The following is a 26508-nucleotide window of genomic DNA, read 5'->3' as shown; positions in this document are numbered from 1 at the left end:
AAGGGAGGCGAAGGGGACTCGGCCGGAGTTCGGGTGTGAGGCTCGGCAGGACGTTCGACCTCACCCCGGCAGGGAGTTCGAGTCTCCTAAGCCTAGGGGGCAAAGGGGGCTTGGCCGGAGTTCAGGTGTGAGGCTCGGCAGGACGTTCGACCTCAGCCTGGCAGGGAGTTCAAGCCTCCTAAGCCTTGCAGGAAAGGGAGGCGAAGGGGACTCGGCCGGAGTTCGGGTGTGAGGCTCGGCAGGACGTTCGACCTCACCCCGGCAGGGAGTTCGAGTCTCTTAAGCCTAGGGGGCAAGGGGGGCTTGGCCGGAGTTCAGGTGTGAGGCTCGGCAGGACGTTCGACCTCAGCCTGGCAGGGAGTTCAAGCCTCCTAAGCCTTGTAGGAAAGGGAGGCGAAGGGGACTCGGCCGGAGTTCGGGTGTGAGGCTCGGCAGGACGTTCGACCTCAGCCTGGCAGGGAGTTCAAGCCTCCTAAGCCTTGTAGGAAAGGGAGGCGAAGGGGACTCGGCCGGAGTTCGGGTGTGAGGCTCGGCAGGACGTTCGACCTCACCCCGGCAGGGAGTTCGAGTCTCCTAAGCCTAGGGGGCAAGGGGGGCTTGGCCGGAGTTCAGGTGTGAGGCTCGGCAGGACGTTCGACCTCAGCCTGGCAGGGAGTTCAAGCCTCCTAAGCCTTGTAGGAAAGGGAGGCAAAGGGGACTCGGCCGGAGTTCGGGTGTGAGGCTCGGCAGGACGTTCGACCTCACCCCGGCAGGGAGTTCGAGTCTCCTAAGCCTAGGGGGCAAGGGGGGCTTGGCCGGAGTTCAGGTGTGAGGCTCGGCAGGACGTTCGACCTCAGCCTGGCAGGGAGTTCAAGCCTCCTAAGCCTTGTAGGAAAGGGAGGCGAAGGGGACTCGGCCGGAGTTCGGGTGTGAGGCTCGGCAGGACGTTCGACCTCACCCCGGCAGGGAGTTCGAGTCTCCTAAGCCTAGGGGGCAAGGGGGGCTTGGCCGGAGTTCAGGTGTGAGGCTCGGCAGGACGTTCGACCTCAGCCTGGCAGGGAGTTCAAGCCTCCTAAGCCTTGTAGGAAAGGGAGGCGAAGGGGACTCGGCCGGAGTTCGGGTGTGAGGCTCGGCAGGACGTTCGACCTCACCCCGGCAGGGAGTTCGAGTCTCCTAAGCCTAGGGGGCAAGGGGGGCTTGGCCGGAGTTCAGGTGTGAGGCTCGGCAGGACGTTCGACCTCAGCCTGGCAGGGAGTTCAAGCCTCCTAAGCCTTGTAGGAAAGGGAGGCGAAGGGGACTCGGCCGGAGTTCGGGTGTGAGGCTCGGCAGGACGTTCGACCTCACCCCGGCAGGGAGTTCGAGTCTCCTAAGCCTAGGGGGCAAAGGGGGCTTGGCCGGAGTTCAGGTGTGAGGCTCGGCAGGACGTTCGACCTCAGCCTGGCAGGGAGTTCAAGCCTCCTAAGCCTTGTAGGAAAGGGAGGCGAAGGGGACTCGGCCGGAGTTCGGGTGTGAGGCTCGGCAGGACGTTCGACCTCACCCCGGCAGGGAGTTCGAGTCTCCTAAGCCTAGGGGGCAAGGGGGGCTTGGCCGGAGTTCAGGTGTGAGGCTCGGCAGGACGTTCGACCTCAGCCTGGCAGGGAGTTCAAGCCTCCTAAGCCTTGTGAAGTTAGAGAGTTCAAACAAGACTCAGCAGAGGTCCAAGCCTAGAAAGCCTAGAAAGAAGTTCAGACTTAAGTCGAAAAGTTAAGAGAGATACCCTTAGCAGAAAACAATGGGTGTGATTCATAGTAGTAAGTGTCATAGCCAAGAGAGAGTTTTAAAAAGAGACAGACGAAAAAGTGTCAAAAGTGGGTTGCCAAGAAATTAGATTCTGACCCTTTAAAGTTCAGCAAAGAGATTCAGAATGTTTAGTTGTGAGAGATCAGACAACCTTTAGTTATCTTAAAGTTTAGATTGCCAATCAGAATATTCCAGTTTAGATTAAAGCATTGTTAAAGTACTTCGTTTTTCCTTTTAATTTAAGGCCTAAAAACTGAGATGATGTTATAGTAAACAAGCAGACCCTTCCAAAAGGACAGTAAAGAAGATTCTCCCTAACATCCCCCTAGAACAATTGTCAGACCAATAATATCCTTAAAAGACCACAAAGAGTCCAGATAAAGTTAAGATGACATGTTATAGTAAAAGAATATAGCTGAGATTAAAATTACAAAGAGAGTAGTCATAGTGTAAGACCTGAATTCAGTAAATGTGTAACCACTTAAACCAACATCTCTAAGCCCAAGAAGACCCTGATGTAAAACCACTATCTTATGCAGCCTGCTGGCTAGAAAACTATAAGTAATGAAAATGTGAAAATATGCAAACTCTCCCTCCTACCCCAGCTGTACCTCCAGTCTCTTCCTTAACCTCTCCAACAGTTCCCCTTCACCAATTGTGATACCCTCACTTCCCCACTTGCAAGTGGGAACCACCCCTGCCCAGTGTTTCTCTTGGCCTGTCTCCACTACTGCTCCCTCTACCTGGTGTTTTAGAGGAAGAGACAGATTACAACACCCAGTCCAAAGCACCAAGAACAGAGGAGGTCTTTCCCCTTAGAAAAGTTCCTATAGATTAATTAAAAAGATTAAAATTTATAAATGCACCTTTGACAGCCCCTGAAGCCCAAGACTCTAAGAAAGAGAGAGGGTTTAGTAGAAGACCCCACTGGAATGTCTAACCAGCTAGACCAGCTTCTGAGGCCAAATAGTTATTTCTAGAGAGAGTTAAACTCTATTCTAATAGTTCTGTTCACTCCAGAAGAAGCCCGGATAGTCTAGATAGCAAAAAAAAAAAAAAAAAAATAGACTGTGACACCCAAGAGACCATAAGATGCCCTTAATAGACACCAGCTAAAATTCAGACCAAGAAAAAAAAAAAAAAAAAAAAAAAAAAAAGCAAAGCATGAGAGACTATAGATCCCTGATAGTGAGAATCAAAGTCTACGGTCTACCTCTCAAAACTACTAGACCCAGTAGTTAAGAGATAACCAACTTGCCTGCAAACAGTTGCAGTAACAGCTACCCTAATAAAAGAAGTCTAAAAGGTTGATCCTGCAAAAGAAAAATTGCTAAGCCAGAAGACTTAACACTAGTTGACTGACTCTAAAATAATGAACACAAGTGACTTAGAATTAATCACCCTATGCAGTTTCCCGCTAGAGAACCCCTAGCCAATCTAGAACATGATTCAAAGTAAGAAGAAATTTAGTAATTGCAGACAAAGAGAAAGCAGAAGTGCTTTATGCTTTGTTTTGCTGCTGTCTTTAGTGAGAAGACAGGTTGTCTTCAAGACAGTGGTCATACTGAGTCAGTAGATATTTTTAAAGAACAGAATAGTCCTCCTGTTATCAAAAACAAAGTAGTCAGAGAAGTAGTAATTTGCTTGAATGCCCACTCACATGAAATCCATCCCAAAGAGATAAGAGAGCTAACAGATAAGTTTGCAAAGCCACTCTATCATCTACCAACAGTCTCAACTCACTAGTGAAGTTCTAGATGACTGAGAGCTAGCCAATGTAATTCCCATTCATAAAGAGTAGAGAAGAGCCTAGTAATTATATGCCAGTTAGCCTTACCAAAGTACCGAGTAAGATGATAAAGCAGTTGATACTGAGAGCTATTGTGCAGCACTGATGAGATAAACAGAGTATCAGACCCAGCCAGCATGAGCTTAAGAGAAGTAAGTAGTGTTCGACCCCACTAGCCTCCTTCTCTGACCAGGTGACCTGCCTGGTAGATACATGAAAAGTTGTTTATGTTGTCTATTTAGACTTCAGCAAAGTCTTTGACACTGTTTCCCACAGCTTATACAAGAACCCTCTTTGCTAAGTTAAGAACTGGCTAGATACCCAAGCCCAGAGAGTAGTAACGAATAGTGCTGCATCCAGCAGGCAACCAGCCACCAGTGGTGTCCCTCAAAAGTCTGTGCTGAAGCCAGTTCTATTTATTATATTTATTAATAACACAGGTGAAAGTATTGAGTCCTTCATTAGTAAATTTACAGATGACACTAAGCTGAGAGCACGTGTCCATCTGTTAAAGAGTAAGAAGACTCTGTAGAGAAACCTAAAATGATTAGATAGATAAGCAAAATCCAAGAAGATAACGTTTAATAAGTCCAAATCCCAGGTGTTGCATTTTAGCCACAATAACCCCCTGCAACCTTACAAGTTGAACGTAGTGTAGCTAGACAGTACCCAAGCAGAAAAAGACCTGAAAGTGCTAGGTGATAACCAACTAAATATGAGCCAGCAGTATGCCCTGATGGCCAAAGCTAACAATATCGTAGGCTGTATTGAGAATAATGTGGCCAGCAGAAGCAGAAAGGTCATCCTTTCCTTACACATAGCATTGGTGAGGCCACTTAGCATTGGTGAGGCCACTCCTTGAGTACTGTGCCCAGTTCTGAGCCCCTCAGTTTAAAAAAGACATTAAGATGCTTGAGCGTGTCAAAAGAAAGCAACAAAGCTAGTGAGAAGCTTAGAACACTAGCCCTATAAATACTAGCTGGAAGAGCTGAAGTTGTTTAGCCTAGAGAAAAAGAGATTCAGAAGTAACATTATCACTACAACTCCCTGAAAGGTAGTTATAGTAAAGTGAGAGTGAGTCTTGTTCTTCAAGCAGCAACTGATAGAACAAGAAGACACAGTCTTCAGCGGTGCCAAAAAAAAAAAAAAAAAAAAAAAAAAAAAAAAAAAAAAAATTCTGCCTTGAGAAGTAGTAAAGTCACCATTCCTAGATGTGTGTAAGAAGAGAGTAGATGTAGCACTTAGTGACATCGTGTAATTAGAGTTAGACTTAATCCTAGAAGTCTCTTCCAGCCTAGTGATTCTGTAATTCTGTAACTAAGAAGAGGAAAATTATGAAAGTCTCTTCCAGGTGCTGCTCACCACACATACCACAGTGCGAACTCCAGAGAGAAGTCAGACCCATGTTACTGGAATCACAGGACCAGTACCGCCCCTGATGCCGAACCAGACCCAACAGGACCACCTGCCACCTCTTCTACATAGATAACAATTGAGAGACCAAGAGACCTATCCCTAGTTAAATTGTTATCGAGTGTGTCTTAATTCCTGATAAAAAACCCAAGTTTGAAGGCACCCCTCCCACATCTGCTCAGTCTCCCGCTGGGCAATTCCCCTAGAGAACTCCTAAATTCTTTGAGCAGTGTCTACTGAGAAGATACACAGTAGGAAGCTGCAAGTTGATGCGGGCTACAGCCCGATCAAAGAAATAGAGGAGGGATTTGTTATGAACGAAAAAAAAAAAAAAACAACAAAAAAAAAACCAAAAAAAACAACCACCCCACAACTGACCCTCTCCTGGCTAGAGTAACACCCCCCACACCCCAGACAATCTGAGCAGGGAGAGCTGCCCTGAAGGAAAGTTGCCTGGCAACTTTTCCCTACCTAATTGAAATGTGAAAAGAAGCTGCCCACACCTAGATAGCCCTATTGTCCTTTGTAACTACCTCATTTAGCAAGAGTAACTTCGGCTATGACCAGGACAAATGCATATGCATTTGGATATGCAGATAGGGCAGGGCCGCCCCCGTGGATCCTGGGAGGTTTTTTTGGGGGATACTGCACCCCGGGACAGGAAGCTGGATTCGTCAGAAGAGAATGAGATAGTGCCCTGGCTGAGCGGGGAGTGGATGCACCTCCTGGCCTGGTTTGAAGATTGGCCATGACCTGTGAGGAGCCTGAATGGAATGGGAACTGGCCAGCTGAGCTGACTGATGCAGAGAATGGGAAACTCTTGAAACTTTTCCCTGAGGGCAAAGAGCTGACTGCCACTGCTCTGACTTCTGATGGTTGACCAGAGAGAACTGCCAGCTGTTTCTATGGGAACAAGGACTCAGCATCCACTGGGACAGCACCTGCTCCTTCAGATGGCTGCAGTAGTGTGGAAAACTCCGATCGGACTTTGCAATCCTGCTGATGATTTTAATAATGAGCTGATCACTTTAATAAAGAGCTGAATATTAATAAAGGCATATGCCCTGTTCTTTTCACCATTGTATAAGCATAATAACTTCATCTGACATGGCTAGAAGATCCCCAGGTAGCTCTGATTCCCGGCTGTGCCAGGGGCTGTTCCCGAATCTGCCAGCAGTCCCGGGTAACAGTGCAGAACAAGGCTGTTCTACAGCAACAAGGTATTGCAGTGTCCAGGTTTCGGAGCAAGGATCAGAGAAGGCTCTTTTCCATATAATTTCTCAGGGACCTTTATTCCTCAAGAGGGGGGGGACAAAAAAAAGAGGATGAGACAAAGCCCACGTGAACTTTTAAACCAGGGAGTGAGGGGCGTGAAACAAACAGGTGATTTTCCTCAGGACAGACTGACAGGTGTTTTTCTGTAACATAAAGCAGGGTCAGGAGAAAGATGGACAGCTGACCGAAGCTTCCAGAGACAGGGCAGGGGCAGGAGAGGTGGACAGAGAGACTGGGGAGGAGATACCTTTGGATGGTACCCGATTTGTCAGCGGGAGGGAAGCAGGGATGAACCATTGGGATAAACAACTCCAAAACAGCTTAACAAAACCCACCACCACATTCAGCTCAAGTACTGAATCCAAATTAAAAAACAAAGATAAAAAAGCAGATTCATAAAAGCAGACATAATATTTGAAATAATGAAAATTATGTGACAAAAATAAGGACAATGAGTAACAAAAAGCACTAGGGCATTTTAATTTACAAAGAAGATGAATGAATATAATCAAGATACTCAAAGTAATGAATGGTTTCAAGAGAGTAATTTGAGACTACTAATTACTCTTATAAAACTGTAGAGAGAAATGTTCCAAGAACTTGAAAGGCAGAAATAAAGCTGATAAAAGTAAATTCTTTTTTTCCATTCAATGTAAAACTCATCAGTGGACCTTGTTGACAAAGCAGCCTTAATATGAAAAACTTGATAAAACTAACAGCAGAATTAAATATACAATCATACTATACCTTAAATACACCATATTAAATATAACATCATTTTCCTAGTAGGTAGGACAACTATCCACCATTTCACACAAAAATATGACACCTTAAAAATATGTTTTGGAACTTGAACCCAAGTTTGAGTCAGAATACAGAGCAAAATTTATTATGAAAATTACGTATAGACAATATACACATGGATGATCTTAAAGGTCCCTTTAAACCTAAATATTTTAAAGCTGAAACCTTTCCTACTTACTACTTGAGGCACTTGAATATTTGTTAAAACATTTCAGAGGAGTATTAAGAGAACAAGAAATCATAAGACAGAACCATGGAACTTCTGACATTTTAGCCTAGACAAAAATACTGAGAAGTACTGTTCACTACTTTCTATAAAGGATTGTACAGATATGAAAATACCTCAACCGTATATAAAAATAAACTTCCTATGCACTTTCAGAACAAACAGGGTCACAAAAGTGTTTTCCAGTGACAGCACTGATTTCTTTTAGCAGGAATAAGCCTTGCAAATACACTTTTGGCTAACCATTCCCATCCTAGGTGAACAAACGTGTAATTTTGTTGTGTCTTTTTCTTCTGGTTATGAAAACTGGGATTAAGAGAATGACTGGCATGCCCGTGGTTGCAACAATCACTTGCACCAATCCTAATGCCATAAGACCTATTTTAGGTTTCCTTCAGGTGAACTCTGACAATCCACACTTTGAAATAGATTAGTTTTTACTACAGGGTTGTACAATAGCACGTGCAAACCAAACATATAAGAAGTGCTCTGGCGTTCTTGGGGGAGAGAGGAAATCTGAATACCTAAATATCTTCAATCCTATCTCAAAATGAAAATCACATGAGAACCTTTGTTTTACATATCAAAATACAGCAGTGAGGAAGGCAGGGGTGGTGCAGGGGTGTTTGAGCTTGCTTACTTTTTAGTAGAAATCAGCTAACTACCACTCAGTACCTCTGTTCTGTGCAGTAATTTCTTCCTCCTCATGAGATACTAGGCTTCACCCTCACTCGGACTCCAAGCTCTGTAGAAGCTGGCACTCCTGAGCACACAGCTCCCACGGAGCACCCTAGTGCATTGCCTTGGCCCCAAAATCTCACCACCTCTGTTTTTATTTTAATGCTCTTGATTCTTGTGCAGCTGAAAATACTAATGTGGTGGAAAATATTAACATAGCGCTACAAGGGAGAGAAAGCAAGAGAATTCACTAACAAGCCTTACTCAAAACCAGAGGAGCACGGATGTGTTTAGCACTCAAAGCATTTCCCTCCAGTATCTGGAAGATACCCCTGTTGTGTTATGATAATACAAAGAGAATGCAGGGAAAATCCTGTGACTCCTGGAGATAACACAACCTGACTGGGCATCCTTCCAGGGCTGTCTTTGAGATTGCTCCCCAGCACAGAGAGATGGCTAAAGCGCTTTATTAGTAGCTCTATTTACATTAATATGTAATATTATTAATATTAATAAATAATTACCATCATTATGACTTTTTTTAATTGTTTGCCCTAGGAAGGGGAGGGGGCACCTGTCGGAGCAGAGCCTTCTGGGTCCCAGAATCCTCAGAGGATGAGTCTACCTTGAAATAGGGGGCAGAAAAACAATTATCTGCCGAAGAGAAGGTGATTCCACCATCAGAAGGGTTGAGATCTACTCAGTGGCAAGAGGCTGTTAACTATTACACCCTTCTGCATGGCCATGTGTTTCCAACCCTTTTTATATGCCTTTTACATTGTATAAATCCCCTGGCTGATTCCAGTGGCAGAGTTGCACTGAGCTTTCCTCCCCCAGCCATGACTAATCTTATGGAGCAAAACAGAAGGTTTATTTTTTGCAGCACTGTGTTTTAATCTCATCCACACCACATTCAATTTTCCTTACAGTTACTACTTTCAACCAACATTTTAAAAACCTCAGCCACCACTGAAGAGGTTTAAATAAACACCTCAACCTAAAAACGAACTAAATGCTGCAAAGTAGATGTAGTTTGTGGTGGAGATATTTTAGTATATATAATCAGAGTTTCAATTTTCTCCTAGAGCATAAGAGTAGGATGAATTATTTGTGGAAAAAAGGACAGAAAAAGAAGAAAATAAAGCTTTCAAAAGCACAAATACTTTTCGGTATCCTAAAACAGGTAACATGTCTAGTATATCATGCTTTATAACCTTGTGTCAGAGCTCTGGCTATGCTCCTGGCTTGTGTCCTTACATGCTTTTCTGGGATACAACTCTGAACAGCGATATTGAGAGTGACCTGAAGAAAAGTATAGTGCCTGGGTGTTATCAACATCTCCAAAGGGAAAGAGCAAGACTTCAGGAAGGCCAAGGTAGTACAGCAGTGTTGGAGTGCTCCCCGTCCTTGACTAACCCCTCTCTACCTATGATGGGAAAAACAAAGCAGAACATTAAAAGAGCATGATTGTAACAGTGTTCTGCTGAAACTGAAGTTTCATCCCTGATGAAATACATCCTTTCTGACTCCATGGAAGCTGTTAGAGACATCATCCTTACAAATTACCTTATTCAAAATGTTAAGGAACATAGAAATAAGAATATGGTGTTGGATGTCACTGACTGCAGATTCTTTTGTTTTAGTGTTTTTTAAAAGGTAATTCTATTTTTTCTGGATCTTTTCATGTTCAGATTATGAAAAATTAATTACTCCAAGCCTACACAATTGTTCTCTACATGTTATAACTATTCTGATCTGGTAATCCTGAAAAAAAATCCAGTTTTGTTCTACATACTTCATCAAAATATATAGAATATACTTTGTATATGCAATATACGAAGTATATTGTATTCATCACTTATATATTGTTCTACTTTTCTTGCACTGTAATGCTGACCTGTTTTTAAAAGCCAATGGTATTTTTATAAACTCAACAGATAGTGTTTATCTACAATGACACCTTAGGTCCTAATCAAAATATTATTTTGAATGACAGAATTTGCTTTCCCTATATTCCTGTCCCAGCAGGCTCCCAAGGAGGGGTAGTGCTGCCTTTGACCAGATTCAGAGATGCCTTGTCAAACTGTGTTACTAAGGTGTTTCTCACCAAATTCTTTTGGGGAGTTTCAACAGTGTGAAGTGCTGGTTTTCAATCTGCTACTTTTTGATTTGGCCTTTTTGGCATTATGGTAGTTCCAAAAATGTTAACTGACATCAGAGGAAAACACAGCCACAGACCAAACTGCTGTGATTTCCTTTCAAAGGCAGCCAGTCTCAAAAACAAAGAAACTCCTATGTTCAATAAACAGACAACATTTCACTGGGGAAAAAAACAATTTTTAGCACTTTCAGGGAATGACATTTCGGTAGTTATGCATTAAGACTTCAAAGTTCAGCATGAAGTTTTTCTTTCTAAAAACATCATGGTCTTAAAATACATTTTCTTCTGAATAAATATATCCTGAGGTAGATGAGTGAAAAGGATTGCACAATGTAAGAACTGCTTGAAACAATTATTTAGTAACAAACTGACTCTTGGTCTATAACATCATATAATGTAAATTCTGATAATGCAACTTCAAGCATTCCCTGAACAGACTATAAATTCTTAATCTTTAATAGACTATACAGAAACCACAACTATTACTATGCAAAACAATCTTCTATCAAAATGCAGGGGTGTGTATTATACTTCAGAAAAATAGCTGAGTAAACTGTTTCTTGATCTTCATTACATGCTGTGTATTGATCTAAAATATTCAGGCAGCATTTGTTCTTTGAGAGTAGGAAAGGAAGCAGTCCTGTGAGTACAGAAAATACAAAAGATGCTTTGGTGTACATGAACATATGCACAAACTTCAGATTCCCTACAAATTAAAAAAAAAATCCAACTACAAATTAGCAGCAGAGAAGGCATTACAAAGAATTTCCATCTACTCTTCTTCTCCTGTTGGTATTTAAATTTTTAATCAAACAGTAAATAAAGGTCAACAAATGGCTTTTCCATAGTTAATTCTGAATTATAGCTAATACCATGCATTAAAGACATAGCAAGGCACTGGCTAAAATGTTTAGAGCAGGAGGAATTGTACCACTCTTTTGTATAAAATACTAGAAAAGCACACCTGCCTAGCAATTGATCTTAAATTATTATTTCTGATTGCAAGAAAGCTTCAGATTAGTAATGCTGTTCTGACTTATTCACTCTGCCAAAGGCTAACTGAAAGTAATACTTTTTCAATAGAATTATTTTCTTTCGGAGCTCTCTGTTACTCTGGCATTAAAGTATCTATGAGATCACATAAAGGAGTGGTATCCATTTTGTTTTTCTAAAGCTGTTAGCCTTCAGAATAAAAACAGTTTCCTACGATAAAATCTATTTTTCCCATCCTGGACTTAGTTACCTTAGCACATGAGTAGGGTAGGAAAACATACAAAAGAGAAAGCAAATAGAAGAAAGAGAAAGAAACAATACTTAAATATTTATTAGTATTTTTTCTTATATATATTTTTGATATGTATTAAAATAATCCATATACATTTCTCAGCTCAATTACTTACAAATAACTTATCTGCAGAATCAAGTAAATCTGTCAGCTGTGGAAGTTTATTTTTCCATGTGCTATCTTGAGATAAGCAGGATTGTAATATTGTATTTCGACTGACATAATTGTGCATGAATTCTGATCTGATTTAATATTACATGGTGCAAAAGGTGACACATTTTCTTTAATACACCCCATTAGAAAAGGAAAGAAATTGCCAGCGTACGAAATCTAAAGAGTTTGATTGAAAGAACTCTGATACTTGGGGTCAACACAGTGGAAAAGTAACTTGCTCAACTACCCCAGGCTCTAAGCATTGTGACATGCAAACTTAATACCCCAGTGCATTTACTGAGACAATCAATAAAAACACTGCACTATCAGACTGCTACAGCTGTACATTAACCTACCATATTACCTCAACTGCTCCTGAACCAGTCAAACATGCATTTGCTGATCATGCAGATAACACAGATACCTCACTGGTCCTTAAGCCACATTTAATACCAAGTCAGAATGCTAAAACAACCACTTATTGCTTTTCCATATGCCATAAATTCTAATTTTCAAGTCTATTTAAATTGTACACTGAAGACTATATTCAAAGAACTACTGAGATGGCGAAGCCAACTGCTCTTAAATTAATGTATGGGAGATTTAAGGTAAACTCTGCACATTCCTACTTGGATCTTCAATTCACACCTATTAGCCCAGCATATCTGCACCTGGGGCTTTGTGGCCTCTCCTTGCTTCCTTGCCTTCCCCTGATGCAGGTCTCAGTATCCTCATATCCTTGCCTGCCCAAGGAGTGGCCATTTCCGCTCCTCAGGTTGTCTACGTTTATTTTTATATCTTATTTCTGCTACTCTTTCTCCCTGTTCCAGCTCTAGTTCCCACAGACTCCCCAGCTCAGAGCTGATTCAAGGGTTCATGGGTGGGCATCGATACTTTTGCATGCGGCTCAATAGGAAAGTCAGTAAATCCACACAAAAACCACTGCCCTCCTTGGCACTTGGTCCCAGTGCTTGACCTCTCATGAGTCCAGGCAGGAGCAGCCAGGACACACTTCTTACCTTTGGGAACTTTTCTAGTAGTTATCAGTAAACACATAGAATTCCTATCACAGAAAAAAATGGAAACAGAACAAAGCAGTTGTATGCGCTATTTGTCCAAAGCTTTATGCTAAATTTGCCTCCTAATCTGCCAGCAGATTACACTTGAGTAGAGGCAGATTCTGCTCTGTACCATGCTGTGATATGTTGTAGAGCTGCTGCACAACACCAACTTTTTAATTCCACACCACATTGCTCTAGGATGAGTTTTGTTCTTAAATACTTTGGGCACGGGTGCTTCTTTCATTTTGTCAGGATTTTATTTTGCCTGGATGCTCTGTCCTGCAACTTCATCACTGATCCGCACATCAACATTAAGTAAACAACATAAAATTATCCACTGACACACAGATGTTTCGAACTGTAAACAAAATGCCTCTGGCATATTGTTTGCAAAATCTTGCCGTTTGTTTTCCCATTTTCCTGTATTTTCCTCCATAAAGCACAGCAAAGCCTGAGCAACTTCCTGGCAAGTTTTTGTAGTTGAGATTGCAATTTTCCTCAGAAGCCTATCCATGAAGTCAAAGAGAAATACCTAGCTTATGCTGTGGATTTTTGGCTGTGTTGTAGTGCGAGCCTCAGCATCAAACCTCTGTTGCAAACCCAGACTGCAATACAGCATCCATTTTGCATACAGCCATGTTGCTGAGCACCCTCTTCTCTCACAGCATCACCTCTGCCACTCATTCATTCTCATTCACATACACTGCATCACCACATGCTCCACTGGGAACTGGGTCCATGCAGCACTTAGATGAAGCTAACACATCTCAACCATCACTTTTCTCTACAACGTTTCCGAAGTTACATCTTACTGTAATGTGTTTGCACGGCCAGGTTTTGGAAGTGCTTGGACTACAGAGCTGGCCTCTATGAGAAGCTGCTGGAAGCTTCTCCTGTGTCTGGCAGACCCAGTGCCAGCCAGGATGGACCCATCACTGGCCATGGCTGAGCCCACCGGCAGTGACAGTAAATGCCTCTGTGATAACATATTTAAGAAGGAAATATAAAAAGATATTGCACAGATATTGCACATAAAAGATATGTTATTGTGGCCAGGTGAAAATGAAGTGAAAATATGTGAGAGGAACAGCTCTGCAAACACCAAAGTCAGTGGAGAAGGTGCTTCAGGTGCCAGAACAAATATTTCTCTATAGCCCCACATGAAGACCATGGTGAAGCAGCTATGCCCCTGCATCCCACGGAGATCCATGGGGATGCCATACCTGCAGCCTGGGAAGGAGACCCAGGCTGGAGGGGGTGGATGCCTGAGAGGAGGCTGTGACCCTGTGGAAACCCATGCTGAAGCACGGTTCTGGCAGGGACCTTGCAAACCCATGAAGAGAGGAGACCTTGCTGGAGCAGACTTCCTGGTAGGACTTGTTAACCCTGCAGAGGATCCACACTGAAGCAGCCTGTGCCTGAAGGACTGAACTACTCTGCGGAACAGTGACCCACATTGCAGCAGTTTGTGGAAAGTTGCTGCCCAAGGGATGGACTCAGGGTAGAGAAATTTGTTGAGGATGTCTCCTGTGGGAAGGACCTCATGCTGGAGCAGGTCAAGGACTCTCCTTCCTGAGGGCAGTGGCAGGAATAATCTGTGATGAACGGACTGTAATCCACATTCTCCACCTCTCTGCACTGTTAAAGCAGAGAAGTTGGAGCTTGGGAAGGAGAGAGAAGTTGAGGTAGTTTTAAGATTTATTCTACTTCTCATTATCCTACTCTGATTTTGTTGGTAATAAATTACATTAATATCCCCAGGCTGAGTCTCTTTTTTCCTGTGATGGTAATTGGTGAGTGATCTCTCCCTGTCCTTATCTTAACCTTTTGTTAAGGCTGAGATGAACCCTTTTGTTATATTTTCTCTCCCCTGTCCAGCTGCAGAAGTGAGTGATAGAACAGCTTTGGTGGGTGTCTGGCATCCAGCCATGGTCAATCCACCACACTTACACATTACCATCTCTGCTTCCTCTACGACTTGGAGGAACATTTTTTGTGTATTATGGGCCCTACGCTTTGCTGTAGAAAATGCTCAAAAGGCATCTCTCCAAAAGTGTTTGGGGCTGTTCTTTGGAAGGTTAAAAAAATGGTGTTGTGGATAAACCTGAAGAAACATCCAGGTAGCTGGCAAATCAGTGACAACATGGCTTGCTTAGAGTTACAAGTGGTTCACAGCAGTAGTTTAAACAGAGCTCAGATCTCATGATTCTGTGTGAAACTACTTCAAGGAAATTCTGTTCGAGAATGAAGAATGGTGATAGTCCACTCTCGCCACATTTGAAAGCACATGGCACTAAAGTATAAACCAGGTTGCATACATAGGAAGGTTTCAAAGCAAACCCATCAGTAAAGGCCTTTTGTTGTTTATTTTCACACTCATTAATTTCTCTCCCAAGTCATGGAGAAGACCATACAGATGTTTTTAACTACACACTAAATTTACTTTTTGACAACCTAGGTGAAAACAGCCCTTTGCCTGGCCTCAAAAAATTTAAATCTGATTAGTTACATTAAGAAGAAATATTAAGTGAAGAGAAAAAAGTATGTCACATTCTTAAATAGCTAACATAATTTAGACGTAGTCTTTAATTTAATAATTTGTTTCATTATACTTGGATTGCTTCAAAAGGAATATCACCTACATTATATTGGTCACAGGTGAACAACACAGGGCAAGTACAAGGGTAAGTGTAATTTGTTCAACAGTTAAACTGTCCTGGGGTAATCCTTAATATTATTACATTCAACATCTTTCTTTGCCAAAAGCTTGCTCCTGTATCTTTTAAGACCCTGCAAACGAGAGCCTTGTGTGTAGGGGATGCTTTTGGGGCGTTCTGAAATCCCGCCCTCCTGAGTAGCTTCCTGCCTTAGGCCGTGTACTGTTTGCTTGGCTGGCTGTTCTGTCTTTGTGTAGGCAGAGGTTTTGTTCCCTTTTGGGGTTCTCTCTTTTTTTTCTTTTTTTTTTTTTGTTTGTTCATTTGTTTGTTTGTTTTTTTGTTGTTGTTGTTGTTTTCTTCCCTTTTTTTCTGATACCAGAGAGGCTGCCTTGGTGCGATTTCCGCAGGTGATTTCCCTGTTGGTGCCAAGCACCGACGGCACCCAGCGCAGGACAGCGAACACGAATCCCCACGGCCCGGGCCAGCCCACGCCAGCCGCTTTGCTTTGCCTGTCCTCCCGTCTCCTGCCGCAAGGAAGGCGGAGGCCCTCCCCGAGTTCCAGCCCCTTGATCCAGAGAATAGCAGTCGGGGCTCCAGCCGTCGGGGAGATGGCCAGAGCGGGGAGGGGGCAGGAGGAAAGCCGACACCACCTTTCCCTCTGTCCTTCGAACCTCACATGCGGCTACGGAACACCAGCTTGGAGGGGAGGGATGTCCCCAGCGTTTCTGGGCCTCTCTTTGGTCTCAAGATACAGCCGTTTTGCTGTTATTTTCTGCCTGTTGCTGTTAAGCTTGTCAGTGAACTGCTGTTTTTTCACTTATCTCTACTTGCATTCGTTCCTTATTGATGGAAAGGGACTGGTTAAACCTATAAAGGAGAAGACTCATTCCAGATATTCTTCAAAACAAGACATAGACCTATGGTCCCTCAGGGACTATCTCTCTCTCTCTCTCTCTCTCTCTCTCTCTCACACACACACACACACACACACACAGAGCCTTCTCAAATGCTGAACTTCAGATATGTCTCACATTCTGCTCTCATTAATTCTTGTTTTACTTTACTGATTTTGATAGTATTTCAAGACTGCACCAGGACAAAGAAACCTGATCTCATTAAACCTAAACCTCTCAGAAGGCCGTCCAAGTACCTGTTTTCTAAGATGTGTACATTAATGATGAAGACTATATGATGCCCCACTACAGGGCAGGATGGAAACTGCTTTTTTCGTGAAAGTTGCTGTGCAAACGCTCCACATGATCCAAGGTATATCCAAGCAAAAGTAACTTCATGGCTGTGACTTGGGGGTGATCCAATGATCAAAACTAGCCGATTTTCCAGAGTGCAGACTGAAGCAGTCTACACCATCAAACCATATACTGCATACAATTTTTATAAAAACTACACACCTTTTATCAACATCTCTACACGAATAACTAAATTGATCTGAAACCAAACTGTACCCAGAAGTATGATTTCTGCAGCCATGTACTGTAGATTGCCCTATTGTAGAGATTTTTTTTTAAGTACGCGCTGTTTTGTAAGCTAAGCTTTGAGAGGATAACAGGTTCACACAGCTACAGTTTTCACTGGAAGCTGCTGTTGGTTTTTTTTTTTTATTTACAGTTAGTATTTAGATGCTATATTCATGTAGAATTTAATGGTGGAATCAAGCTATAGGTGGACCAATAGATTTACTCATCCTGGAATTTTAACTCTACCCACTCTCTTTCTCTGCATCATTTCCCCATTTATTTTATAGAAAATAACTGCCACTGTAATAGATCACAATCTTCTCTTTTATGGAATATAAAAATGTAGTCCACATCGGAGCTATCTTTCCTCCTCCTCACGATCTCCTCTCAGTAAAAATGCAGGGCATGCTTCTGAGACAGGTTACAAATGTGTCTTGGCTTGAGAACAAAGTTAGTACCTCTCAGCAGCAATGATTAAAAGCTTTAAAACATATTTTAATTTGACTCAACTATAACTCACTTAAAAAGCTTCTAGTTATCTTGAAGTACAATACCATTGACTGAGAACTGCAAAGAATTTTTCCAAGAATGAAAGGCTAAAGAGAGAGTAACCAAATGTGCTAGTTTTGAATATCTTTTCTTAATAAAATGTTAATACGAAGGTAAACCGAAACAGTGTTCATAACGTGCATCTTCCTCCCTTTATGCCTGCAATGGTAGCAGTTCTCACTGGCCGTGTGCTGAGGGCTTCCAGCAAAACGCTGACCTGAAAATCTTTGAGATTATCTGAAAACTTACCTGGAGCTTGTTAAAAGAATAAAGCTATGTGAAGAGCATATGTGAACTTCTTAAAAGCTAAATCTTAGATACACAGACAGATACATAGATTATGCATATTGACTGCTACATTATTATAACTCTGTAAAAATACTTTTGATAGCTTATTGATAAACTTGACTTAATGTAATTTAACTGACCCCTATTTGCTAAGATGTTGTACAAGCCAGTGCTTGGAAAGGAGCCAAAAGAAAAAAAGAATGAGAAATCAGTTTAAACTGTAAATCTGTGGTTGGCATACGTTTAGCAAATGTTACAGAACATATGGAATGCAGAATCCAGTGCTATTTCTTGGAAAATGGGTATTAAATGAAGGACAAATACCTGAGCCAATCAAACTACATATTTTTCAATTCCTAAAAACAAGACAATGAAGAAAAATCAGGAAAATGGGTGGCATTGCTAAGCACTTTTTATACATATATAATACAAGTGGCATCCCTGCTGTTTTAATTATTATTCATATTGCAAGTGAAGATGCAAGTTAAGATTCTCCAGAAAAAACCCACATACTGTGGCCTTAAATTAATAGTCCTGTCTTGACTGCAGCAGAGGGTGAAACAAGTTACTAAAATCCAGAACATGAGAATGATACATGGTAAGTGCAAATCTATCTTGTCAGACTCCTCTCAGTATTACACACCATTATTAATAATTTCATATATTTTGGCATTCATCATCCTCGGTTTACTAGTTCTGTAACTCTGCAATTTAGGGATGTCCAGCAATGTTCCTCCATGACACATAACCTTCCTCAGTGCCTGGCTGCACTGATGTCGTCACATATCAAGTCACTGATATCCAAGTCAGCTCTGAAGAAAGACACTTTCCATAACTGCCCAACAATCTGATAAGTGAAAACATATGGACAGGTTTAGGTAAAGCCTGCAAGGAGCCTTTACTGAATAGAAAGCAGGTGCTCCAGTTCCATGCCATGTTGATCATTAAGTCCAAAGGTTACAAGACTAATCGCTTCCTTGTGGTAATCAGGGAGCAAAGACACTGGCCATGGTTAAACACCTAGGGCATATTTTACATATTTGCAACATATGCTTCAGTTTTAATCAAAGTTTCTTCAGTCTGGCACATTTATTAATCTTGTAACTTTCTTCGCATAAGGAGACCCATTTTCCTGAGTTTTCTGTTATACCACATGAAAAAACAAGAGAAATAATAAAAGCCAGAGGCCAGTACCAGCTGGTGTTACAAAATGTGCATTTCTTTTCTCAAAAAAATTAATTTTGAACATAGCTTTGAGAAAACACACATGAACCAGAATAACAAAAACCTGCACCCCTCCATTCAGACAAAAGATGTTAGACGAACAGCAGTAGTTAAGAGAGTATGTCTAGTGCACCAGAATGGAAAAACAACGCCCTAGCTTCTAACAACAAACAAAGTAGTCCTAACCACATGCTTATTATTTACAATTTAACTAGTGCAAAATAATGCCCACTGCAAACATACTGAATAAATAGAATAGTCCATACCTGTTTGCTTTAAAATGTGTAGGGTTTTTTTTTTCCAATTCAAACAGCATATTTAATCTTGAGAGCTCAAAACACTTGCAATAATGAAGACAGCTTTGAATTTACAAAAATCAACCTTAACACCTTCTGTATAGAAAAACAGCTCTTGAATATTCAATAGAAGGGTTCACTGAATGCACATGGTAATGTCAGTACTCACTTTAATTCAACCTTGGTAACTAGATCTAGAAAATGTTTGAACTCTGGTGTCAGATTGAGAAAGCTGAATATTAGATCACAACACTGAAATCTAGAGTGATATTTCTAATTAGGGGTGTTTGCTCAGAGAATCACCAGAGAATTGGGGGGAGGGACGGGCTGACCTCTGCTCTCATCTTCTCCTTTGAAGGAGTTTGTTTAGCAATTTCCAAAACCTACTAAGCAGTAACTGCACAGGCTGGTTTAAACTACAAGCAGTCAAATACTATTCTTTGTGAATTTATCACAATGGTTAAAATATCCAGGAATACACACACTACTGGTATGACACATTTCCACCATATCTAATAGTGAAACAGAAAGAAACAGGAGAAAATGGCATCAAATGGATGGTAAATCAGTGTTTATCAGACAACAAATGATGATTCAAAGCTAGCATATTGAGATAAAATTCAAGCTCTCCACAGCTACGTGATGGACTTTTACAACAAATCATTTATTTTATTACAAGAAATGGATGCTCATATCATTTAGCATCATAGACCATCACATATGTGTTTTGTAAAAGAAGACTTTGTTAATATATATGATGAAATTAGGTAGCTAACAATTTAGGTGATGTATAGAAGAATTTCACATAATAATTGTAAAATGTTTGGCCTGGCAACAGAACAAGGAAAATACTCTTATTTTTTTATCATCTCTTACATCTTAGGTGTTAGCTAACAGAAAAATAATCATTGAGGGGATTAACTAATCACAATGAATTTTCTGGCATTTCAAATGCTACTGCCAGCATATGAATTTTTACAGTGGTGTATAAATGTACATCTCAGCCAGAAAAAAAGGTCAAGAGCATAAATTAAGATGCACTGTTTTTCTCCTCTCAGGAAAAAAAAATTGCTGTATTACAACAGAACTGGGGGAACATCTGTGAAGGTCAAAATAATCTGAATTTTAATACAGAGTTGCTGTAAAACTATCTGGTTTTTTTCCTTTTTATTTTCTTCCACAAATATCACCCTTCTGATAGGAAAATACCAGCAAGACTTGGGGTGTCTTCACTGCACTCATCTAACCAGAAAGCCATCCTGCCGGTGCTAGCCATTGCTTTAGTGATGCAAAGTCATTCTGTTTAATTTTCTTTGTTTTTTCCCTCTCTCTGGGGGACAACCAATCCAAGAAATCCCATGGCTTGGCTCAATAATATATGGAAATGAGTTGCTATTTACTGTGGTTGCAATTCTCAACCTAACTCACAGTATCTAAACTGAATCGCATCCACTCAAATAGGTGAATGAACTGCTGTGGTTCCCCGTCTTGCAGGGCCACAATGCAAACTTCAAATCAAATGGATGTCCATGAGAATTGTGATTATTTAAATGTCATATGGAGTGCAAAACATTCAAGACATTCTTCTATCCAGCAATTCTTTGAAAATTTTAGATGTCACTATCCCATCCTTAACCAGTATTGAGTAGCTATTTCCACACCACTTTTCCCCTGAACTGCAGCCTCATTTGTAGTATTCAAGACAGGAGGAATTTTTGTCCTTCAAAACTAGTTGCTGCTTCAGTTATCTTCACAAGAGCTATCAATTTCCAGACAGGCTGAGATAATCTTGATCCTAGCAGAAAAAAATATTTGATTCAGCTCTGGACCAAAAAAAGAAAAAAAAAAAAAAAAGAAGGAAAAGGAAGAGGAAAAGAAAAAATAAGGAAAAGAAAAACAAAAAGAAGAAAGAGAAAGAAGAAGAAAGTAAAAAAGAAGAAAGGAGGAAGAGAAGAAAGGAGAAGAAAAAGAAATGAAAAAGAAAAAGAGAAAAAGAAAAAGAGAAAAAGAAAAAGAGAAAAAGAAAAAGAAAAAGAAAAAGAAAAAGAAAAAGAAAAAGAAAAAGAAAAAGAAAAAGAAAAAGAAAAAGAAAAAGAAAAAGAAAAAGAAAAAGAAAAAGAAAAAGAAAAAGAAAAAGAAAAAGAAAAAGAAAAAGAAAAAGAAAAAGAAAAAGAAAAAGAAAAAGAAAAAGAAAAAGAAAAAGAAAAAGAAAAAGAAAAAGAAAAAAAAGAAAAAAAGTGCAGGATTTATAGACCTCTAACCTTTCTCTCAACACACTGTAGCATTATTAGGATGATAAACAGCTCTGTCCAATTTTCTGGACTAAAACACATCAACTCCTTTTTTAACTGTCGGTAAAAACAGTGTCATGTCTAAATTCTCCCATCCCCAGATACCCAACTGCTAAGAAAGATAATTACCTTGTCATCTCTGTCATCCTCTTCTTCCTCGTCCTCTAGCATGTCCTCCACTACCTGCAGACAGAAACAGTAGTAGTTGTCATCATTTAAAAAGAAAGAGTTTTGTTCTGTCAATTCTAAGCCTTTTGTAGATGAAAACTTTATTAACACTTGAAATAAACGCACAGACGGAAAATGTACAACTAGGAAAAAACACTTGATCTAGTGATTCAAATTTAGGAAAGTGTTACAGCTTTAATTGACCTACATTGGGGAATTATATACTGAAAACCCTTCTTTGCACAATGCTTGCTTGACAATTTAAGTATTTAAAAGGTATTTCTGAATTCAGTATATGCCTGCTTTAACTAAAGGAATCCTTTGTCAGCTCCACTTGTGCCTATGCAGCACACACATGCTCACTTCAAATTTACAGTTACCTACATAAAAGGTCAACACTTTTAATAGAATTTTCAGTATTCACCAAGAGATTCTTGAAGAATACAACGCCAGAAATAAATTCATAGTAGTTTATCTCCCTATCATATTCAACAGTGATATATACCACATGCTCTATCAACATTAGTCCCGTGTTTCTTTAATAATAATTTTATACAATCTGTACATCTAACTTTATGCACATTAATTGCTAGCTGCACCTGACACATCTGCATCTAGGTATTTTTCAGTCTAACACCATGAAATATAAACATACATTAAATTCCTTCACCAAATATTAATAGTTATTAATCATACCATCAGCATGAAATAAACCACTAAGTTTAGTTTACACAGAGATTAAATGATTTTCCAAAGATGGGCCATGGCAGATTCAGACTTAAAAATCTCTCTCTTGTTACACTGTGATCAATGACCCTAAGAGGAAAATTCTCTGTTGATGAAAAGAAAGTTGTACCTCCTTATAACCAGAAAATATTGTGTTTCTTTATATCTTTTGCATGTGTATATATGTATATATATAAATATATATGTACCTATTAGGAAATAAGAAAATTCATAATGAAGGTCAGCAAAGATCCAACTAGCCCAGTGTACTATTGTGGGAGCAAAAGTTTTATGCTATGTATTATAAAATATGCATAACAACGAAAAGTGGAGGTAAAACTCACTGATGTGAAACAATTTTTGTGATTTAAGACAACATACTAAAATTACAACTTCACAGCCACCCTCCCAGACAATGCTGCAAGGGTGTTCCCACATCGATGTACAAGAACTTAAAGGACTTTATCCAAGAGCCAAATGCAGGTAAGGAAAGAACTGAAAAATAAAAGTGTGTGAGTCAGTTTCCTTTCCCAGAGTTAGGTCTACCATCAAGAAAGTCCCAATTAGGCATGTTACATGGCCCATGCAGAGCATAAACGCATGGTTTGATGTAACACACACATCTTGTAGAGCATTCATGCAAGTCACCCACACAAATCAAGACATTTGCAGTCTCAGCTATTCCTCCTTGTTTGAACCCTGTCCTAGAGCCCCTCTAACAACAGTACTTTGGAGGGGAACCTGCAGGTCTACCTACTGGCTGCTTTGTCCTGGAGGTTTGAATGAGATAAAACTAGAAATGCAAAGAAACCATAAAGGGCAAGTATTTTCAAAGGCATGAAAAGGAAGCATGACTTGAGAAATGAAGGAATTACTCTTGAATTCCTCCCTGCCCAGAATAACAATTTTAGCAGGAGAAGTCTGACTGACTAAATCTTCTGCAGCTCAGACCTGGCACCAGCCAGGCACATGTACTTCTGAGTCCCCTCAGCCAGAAGAAGGAATCCAGGCTGTGCTCTAGCCACTGTCCACGAAGATGTCTCCCTCACCAGCCTGTTGGCCTTTTAGGCCAACTGTGCTCCATCTTTCAAAGAAAGGGGATCAAAGACAATTTTGATGACAGGAAAATATTGAGCATGTTGCTGAAACGCATGTAGCTCCTGTTTAGTTCAATAAATCTCTTTCATCCCATTTAGAGGTGTCTGAGTGGTCCAGTCTTCACTGACCACTCTGAAACAAAGGCATTTTCTGTTTCGCACATACCTGCATCACCTTCTTGTTCATCTCCTAGTTGCTCATTACTCTATTCCCTGGGCTAAAACTCTTTGGGGAGCTGAGCTGTAAACTGCATCACTGGAGAAACTGAGTTCTTCGAAAATATACATCTTCAAACCTTTAATGCAGTTGGTTCCAGTGACCCAGTTTACTGAGAAGCTTCACCAGCTCTACAAAGACAATGGTAAACTGAGACAAGAGGAGGAAGACAAGCTGTTAAGGGCTGCAGCAAGATGGAAACTCTCTTAGATCAATTTTTCCACATGCAAAACACCCACTTACCTACACCATTAGTTGACTAAAGCCCTAGATATATGGGTGAGTGTTTAGATATAAATCAGATCTGTTGACACACACTGCCTAATGCCTAGAGCCCACTAAGTCAGTAGGTCTCTTACTTTTCAACATTAACATTCCCTAGATGCTTAAAGATCTCTTTTAAGTACATCCAGAAATTCATTGTCTAGAGAAGTTTGAATAGCAGGATGTCTATCTCACATTAGCATTCAAGCTACCATGGAGACAATTTGTTGAACTGGAAATCTCTAAAATTTTTGTAAATGGGGGCACCTCACAGAAATCACTTGCATGACAATATCCATTCTAAATTATCTAGATAATAACACTACAGACTCAAGTATGGAGGCATTTTTTTTTCCTATAGAGAGGCAAAATATTAACTTGTTCAAAGGGCATAAAAAGTCCTTTGAAATTACTTGTTGTATCAGATTTCCAGATTTCCATGTCCTCCATTCCATTTTTTCAATTCAAAAGCCACTATCAGTCTATGCTCTTTTTCTAGTTTAGCCATGCTATCAATTACATTTAGGTTCAAAGTATTAAATTGTTTGGGAAGAAAAACAGAATTTTTGTAGCAAAATGAAATGAAAATGTGCCAGTGACCAAAGATGCATAAATAATTCTTTGAAGTATGAAACATAGACCATGCTTTCACTTGTCTTGAAATTCAAAAGAAAGGCTTAAAAGGAAAAAACCCAACACACACAACCACTAAGACAATATGGATACGACAACATAATTCATTAAAGCACCAAAACAAGTGTTTTCAGAACTTGGCCACAAATTAAAACAAGGAAAGTAGATTCTTCATAGTAGTATGATATATCAATTATTGGCACACTGAAGCCTAACAAAAGCTGTATACTGAAGTATAGTCTACTCCAGAACAAAGCAAGGCTGTTCAAGAGAGATACAGTAGGTCTGAACACAGATTTTGGATTCTTAACATTGTATTAAGAATACAGTAGAAAAAAACCTCCAGAATGGTTTTTTTTATCCTTTGATTCTGCCTTGTTTCTATTCAAATAGAGTGCACATGTACCACTCTGTTTGGAAGGAATACAGTAGTTATTTGAATCCTTATGTTAAGCATTATACCTGGAGGAGCTACAAGGGAGGGAGGGAGGTAATGGGGAAAAGAGAGAGGAGAGAGAACGTGGGCAAAAAAGGTAAATAAAGATAAAATGCAATGCTACATTTATTTTAATAAAAGTTCTATGGCAAAAATCTTATGTTGTCCTTAGCATATTCACTCTAAATCATGCCTTTTGATACCTTGTTTGAAACCAAGTAGTATTAATCAAACAACAGAAGGGCTCTAGGGAAATCAGAAAGATATAATGCAAGCAGTTAAAAGTGACATGACCTTCTGTAACATCACTTGTCCCAGACTGCATACTGGTAGAAGGTCTTGAAAGAAATTGTTTCTTGGTACTGTTCCTTGAATGTAGTGCAAATACAGATGACATTTTAAAAAAATACACATAGGTGGCCTCAAATACAACTGTAAGCTACTTCGGAGCCAACAGGTAAGGAGATGATGTTTAAATGTTGCAAAGACCCTTCCTCTGCAATACATCCCTATTAAAAGCTTATATATCAGAAGCAGCATGTAATCTAATTCATATGTACTGTCATTATTTCTGATCCATTCCCACCATCTTCCAGAAACACAGGCCAAAAATACTGTACCACTCATAATCTAAAAGAGATTGGAGGACTGTTGCTCTGTCACAGCAGATACCATATACCAGGTCACCAGAAGGAAGCACAACCATCACATTTGCACACCAAAGAAAACCTTAGCATCTCGTGGGCTACAGTGCAGTCTTCTGAGGAAACTGACATTGAATATGCTGAAGATCTACTGACTAACAAAGATAGAATTTCTGAGAAAAGAATTCATTTTGACTTCTAATCTCCACACCTGCAAAGCAGAGTTGGATTCTTGTTATTTACCAGGATGTTAAATCAAAGCCCTACAGCTGTAGTGGACTTAAAAATACCTTAGAAATATCTGAATCTAAAGAATCAGCAGAAAAGGGATGTACTGAAACTTAACACCACTTCTAATGAGAGGTGCTTTTCTCTTAGCATCAGCCTGCCGTTTCTCACACAGAGCATGCAGACCATCATCCTCTCTGTTCTACGTTTTTCAGCTGATCCAAAAGAAACATCTGCACAGAAGAGATTCTGGTGTCTTTAAATGTTACTACCAGGTATTTGCTCTGCACTGAGTTGCAAAATAAAGAAAAGGGGGAAAAAAATGAGCAGTAACTCTGCAGATAGCCATGATGATTGTTACCTTAATATGTTAACAATGCCCCTCTTAGAACTTCTCTACATCTGCTTAGATATTACTTGATGTAGTCCTTCAAAGCTAGGTGGTTTCCAATAAAAACAAAACACTTTCTATGCCACATATGTTATGGTCTCAAAATATCTATATTCATATACAAGTATAAAAATAATAAAAGAAATCAAAAGTGAGGGTGAGATTTAGTTCCAAATTAAATGCATTTTAGATGTGCAATTAATGTAGTCAGAATTATACTCTTCAGGACTGTTTGGATTTATATTCACGTTGTCGTGACAGGAAATGTACTGTAAGCTTGTGAGCCATGCAACTCAGTGTATACCTGTAAATGGAATATAA

The 26508-nt window shown here is 40.2% G+C and overlaps 1 protein-coding gene across 2 annotated transcripts in view; it reads right to left on the bottom strand.

Annotated features, from left to right (window-relative positions):
• MCTP1 (multiple C2 and transmembrane domain containing 1) overlaps positions 1 to 26508 on the bottom strand; it is a 231010-nt gene that overhangs the window by 26763 nt on the left and 177739 nt on the right. For both annotated transcript variants that reach the window (XM_063422940.1, XM_063422941.1), the window contains one exon: positions 21513 to 21566. In XM_063422940.1, the coding sequence (XP_063279010.1) occupies positions 21513 to 21566 (54 nt within the window). The remainder of the gene's footprint in view (positions 1 to 21512; positions 21567 to 26508) is intronic.

Source organism: Prinia subflava, chromosome Z (assembly GCF_021018805.1).
Source record: "Prinia subflava isolate CZ2003 ecotype Zambia chromosome Z, Cam_Psub_1.2, whole genome shotgun sequence".
In the NCBI taxonomy this organism is placed as follows: Eukaryota; Metazoa; Chordata; class Aves; order Passeriformes; family Cisticolidae; genus Prinia; species Prinia subflava.
Note: the sequence above shows the minus strand (reverse complement) of the source record. Positions and strands in the feature narration are given on the sequence as shown.